Genomic DNA, 3,488 nt, shown 5'->3' on the forward strand with positions numbered 1-3,488 from the left:
CGTTATAGAATTCATTTAGGGATAAACTTGAACTACTAAAAGTAAAAAAATGGAAAAGTTTATTAGTTCCGAGTAAAAGGTAGACACCGACAGAGTAATTTCATTTTACGATTTCATTCATATAATACAGCAATTGGGTACATGATACGAACCACAGTTGTGTGCACAGATATACAATCGTATTGTTTATAAACAGCACAAGTCACATTTTTCGGACTAAAGTTCAATTTAGATTGACATGTAACGAGCATGCGCCGTGCGATATCATTTAAAGGCCGTAGCTCCTCCTATTTCGTTATGACGTCAATGAAATTTTAGCCGAAGTGAAATATATTCGGAGTACGTCGAAGACTACAGCGTTAAAGTTCTAGGTTGTATTCTAGTATCAAATATTGTCGAGAGAGAGAGAGAACATTTTATCGACCGACTGTACATCCTCCAATTTGTAGCCTATTTTAAAACCAAGATGTCGGCAGAATTTCAGCACGGATTATTTGGGTGTTTTGATAACGTTGGATTGTGCATTATTTCATATTTTGTGCCTTGCTACACGTTTGGTAAAAATGCTGAGGCTGTTGGCGAGGGATGCTTTTTGTGTGGTTTAATGTTTTTAATTCCCATAGCTAATATTATTAGTTTGGTTAAAATTCGTGGAAAGATTCGGGAACAGCGCGGTATAGCTGGCTCGACCATCAGTGACCTGATGCTAGTATGTTGCTGCACGTTGTGTACATTGGTCCAAGAAGCTCAAGAAGTCCAAGGATCTGCTCCTGCAGGTGTCAGTATGGTTCGAGAGTAACAAGAATAAAACCTTTTATATTTTTCTCTGTTGCCGTTTTTTACTGCCTCTTTGGATGATGTTTTTTGTATACAAATCAGTGCTGTAACTCGCCTTATTGTGAATTTGTTTATATACTCGAATCTACTACGCTCAATTCTTACATTTCGAGGGTCCACAAGTTTTGAGTCCGAAGTGGGCTCACATTTTCTCTCAAATGAGTATTCTGGATATTTATGAAATGTTAAGGATAATAACTTAGTTTCTCAAGGTGATATTTTGACCAAACCTTTCTTAACTGTTCTTTCCTGGATTACCTGTAAAAAAAAAGTTCAGTTTGGTATGCTCGACTGGAAGCAAGAAACAATCAATATTTTTCAAGAATAGCAAGAGAACACATAGCAACCGGTCGTTTGATAAAGTATAACAATTTTGGTGATATTTTGAAAACCATGTACTTCCTGTTCCGGTTCTGCGTTTTGTAAATTGGAAAATACAACGGAATGCTGCTGGGTGAAATTTTGTCATCGGTAGTGGAGTCAAAAAGTCAAACTTCAGTATATGGACATTGGACCACGTGATATTTTGAAAACCATGTACTTCCTGTTCCGGTTCTGCGTTTTGTAAATTGGAAAATACAACGGAATGCTGCTGGGTGAAATTTTGTCATCGGTAGTGGAGTCAAAAAGTCAAACTTCAGTATATGGACATTGGACCACGTGATATTTTGAAAACCATGTACTTCCTGTTCCGGTTCTGCGTTTTGTAAATTGGAAAATACAACGGAATGCTGCTGGGTGAAATTTTATCATCGGGAGTCAAAAAGTCAAACTTCAGTATATGGACATTGGACCACGTGATATTTTGAAAACCATGTACTTCCTGTTCCGGTTCTTCGTTTTGTAAATTGGAAAATACAACGGAATGCTGCTGGGTGAAATTTTATCATCGGGAGTCAAAAAGTTAAACTTCAGTATATGGACATTGGACCACGTGATATTTTGAAAACCATGTACTTCCTGTTCCGGTTCTGCGTTTTGTAAATTGGAAAATACAACGGAATGCTGCTGGGTGAAATTTTATCATCGGGAGTCAAAAAGTTAAACTTCAGTATATGGACATTGGACCACGTGATATTTTGAAAACCATGTACTTCCTGTTTCGGTTCTGCGTTTAGTAAATTGAAAATACAACGGAATGCTGCTGGTTGAAATTGTATGTATATGGATATCGGACCTATCTGCAAAGTGAACTCAAAGAGCCATAAGTGAACGGCAACACCCCGACCTATTTTCTATGTGAAAAGAGATCATTGTATTCTGTGGATATGAATACCATTAACAGGAAAGTTAGTTTGGAATTGGGAGCAGATTGAAAACCAATATGAGATATGCGACTTGTCAGCGGTTAACCAAATCATTATCATTGTAAGTGATACTACGTCTTAGAATGAACATAAAATTTGATTCTCAAGAATAGTCAATATGAGTCTATATTCATCAGTGAACTTACCTGGTGTCATAAAGTTACAACAGAATCCATGTAAAATCTAGAAAATTGGAAAATTCATAAAACTAAGAAATAATTGAAAAACGCGTTATCATAATATTAAGCTTTTTTCAATAGTTAATTGCATATTTATGGATAATTAAGTTTTTTGGATTTATTAGATTATATAAGGATCCTGTTATGTTATTTATGACACCAGGTATATCTACTGATGAATATATGCTCTTATTGGCCAAGTTTAAATTTTATAAATTTTATGTTTATTGTAAGACGTAGTATCACTTTAAAGGAGGGTGTTTACCAATCAAGACCAGAGGACGAATTATGGTTCCCGCAATAGTCAATAGTAAATGCATCAGGCCTTCATTTTTCGGAGGGCAAGTAATATATCTGGAGGTGCAAGTAATATATTTGGGGGGACAACGGTTTGTGCTGATAATTTGCAGTAATGGAATCGGTCGTTTGTCAGAATTTTTTCAATTTTCTCCTTTGCCACCTTTGTAGCTATACGGAGCTGGTATTCATTTCTGCTAATTTTGTTGATTTTTAGAATAATCATTGTTCTATGAACTTGAATTGTCTAAAAAACAGTCATTTTTCAAAAATATTTCAACATAGCAATCAGTTTTAATTTCACCACTACACTATTATGAATATTTCAAAATACAGTAAGTAATTCGAAGCACATAGGCATACTCCTGTATTAAAATGATTCAGCAAACAGAATATGTAATTTCAAACCTTTGAGCTTGTGAATACTCATAAATATTTAAGTTTACTTTGAAAATTTGTTACAATAAACGTTTCTTATTGTTTTTCAATAAATGATCATTATCTACACCTTTTTTTTCCAAGTGGATGGAGTAAAGAAACAAGAGAGATTGAGTGTTTACGGCGATTCAATCCCCCCTATTTCAACGTAACCAGAGGTCCTTCTTCGCAATGTCAAGCTATTGCAGTGAATGGTATAAGGCGAAGTTTTGTAATAGCTTGACATTGAAAAGATGACAGAGACCATAAGTCCTAATTTCCTCCTGACGTTTTCAGAAATCTTAAAGGGACAGATGCTCTATTTTGGTGGCTTGATTTGAGTCTTGAAAGTATGTAAATAGTCTTTCATAAGAACTAGAAATTTACGAAAATCGCTTAATTCCTTCAAAAATATCTGTAACTAGGAAGTTTACCCTTTCTATATATGGCT

At 35.1% G+C, this 3,488-nt stretch overlaps 1 protein-coding gene across 1 annotated transcript; it reads left to right on the top strand.

Moving 5' to 3' along the window:
- The first annotated feature begins 323 nt into the window (after window positions 1-323).
- Window positions 324-3,124, top strand: LOTGIDRAFT_238470 (hypothetical protein). Its single transcript, XM_009050209.1, is given in 3 exon segments — window positions 324-1,458; window positions 1,870-2,206; window positions 2,224-3,124. 1 exon segment carries the CDS (start codon window positions 467-469, stop codon window positions 797-799), a length of 333 nt encoding a protein of 110 aa, XP_009048457.1. The 5' UTR covers window positions 324-466; the 3' UTR covers window positions 800-1,458; window positions 1,870-2,206; window positions 2,224-3,124.
- Window positions 3,125-3,488: the final 364 nt, after the last annotated feature.

The sequence above is a fragment of the Lottia gigantea genome (assembly GCF_000327385.1).
Source record: "Lottia gigantea unplaced genomic scaffold LOTGIsca_147, whole genome shotgun sequence".
Lineage (NCBI taxonomy): Eukaryota > Metazoa > Mollusca > Gastropoda > Lottiidae > Lottia > Lottia gigantea.

Excerpts from the sequence above, each read along its gene's own strand:
- LOTGIDRAFT_238470 (XM_009050209.1), top strand. The coding sequence starts at position 467 with ATGTCGGCAGAATTTCAGCACGGATTATTTGGGTGTTTTGATAACGTT.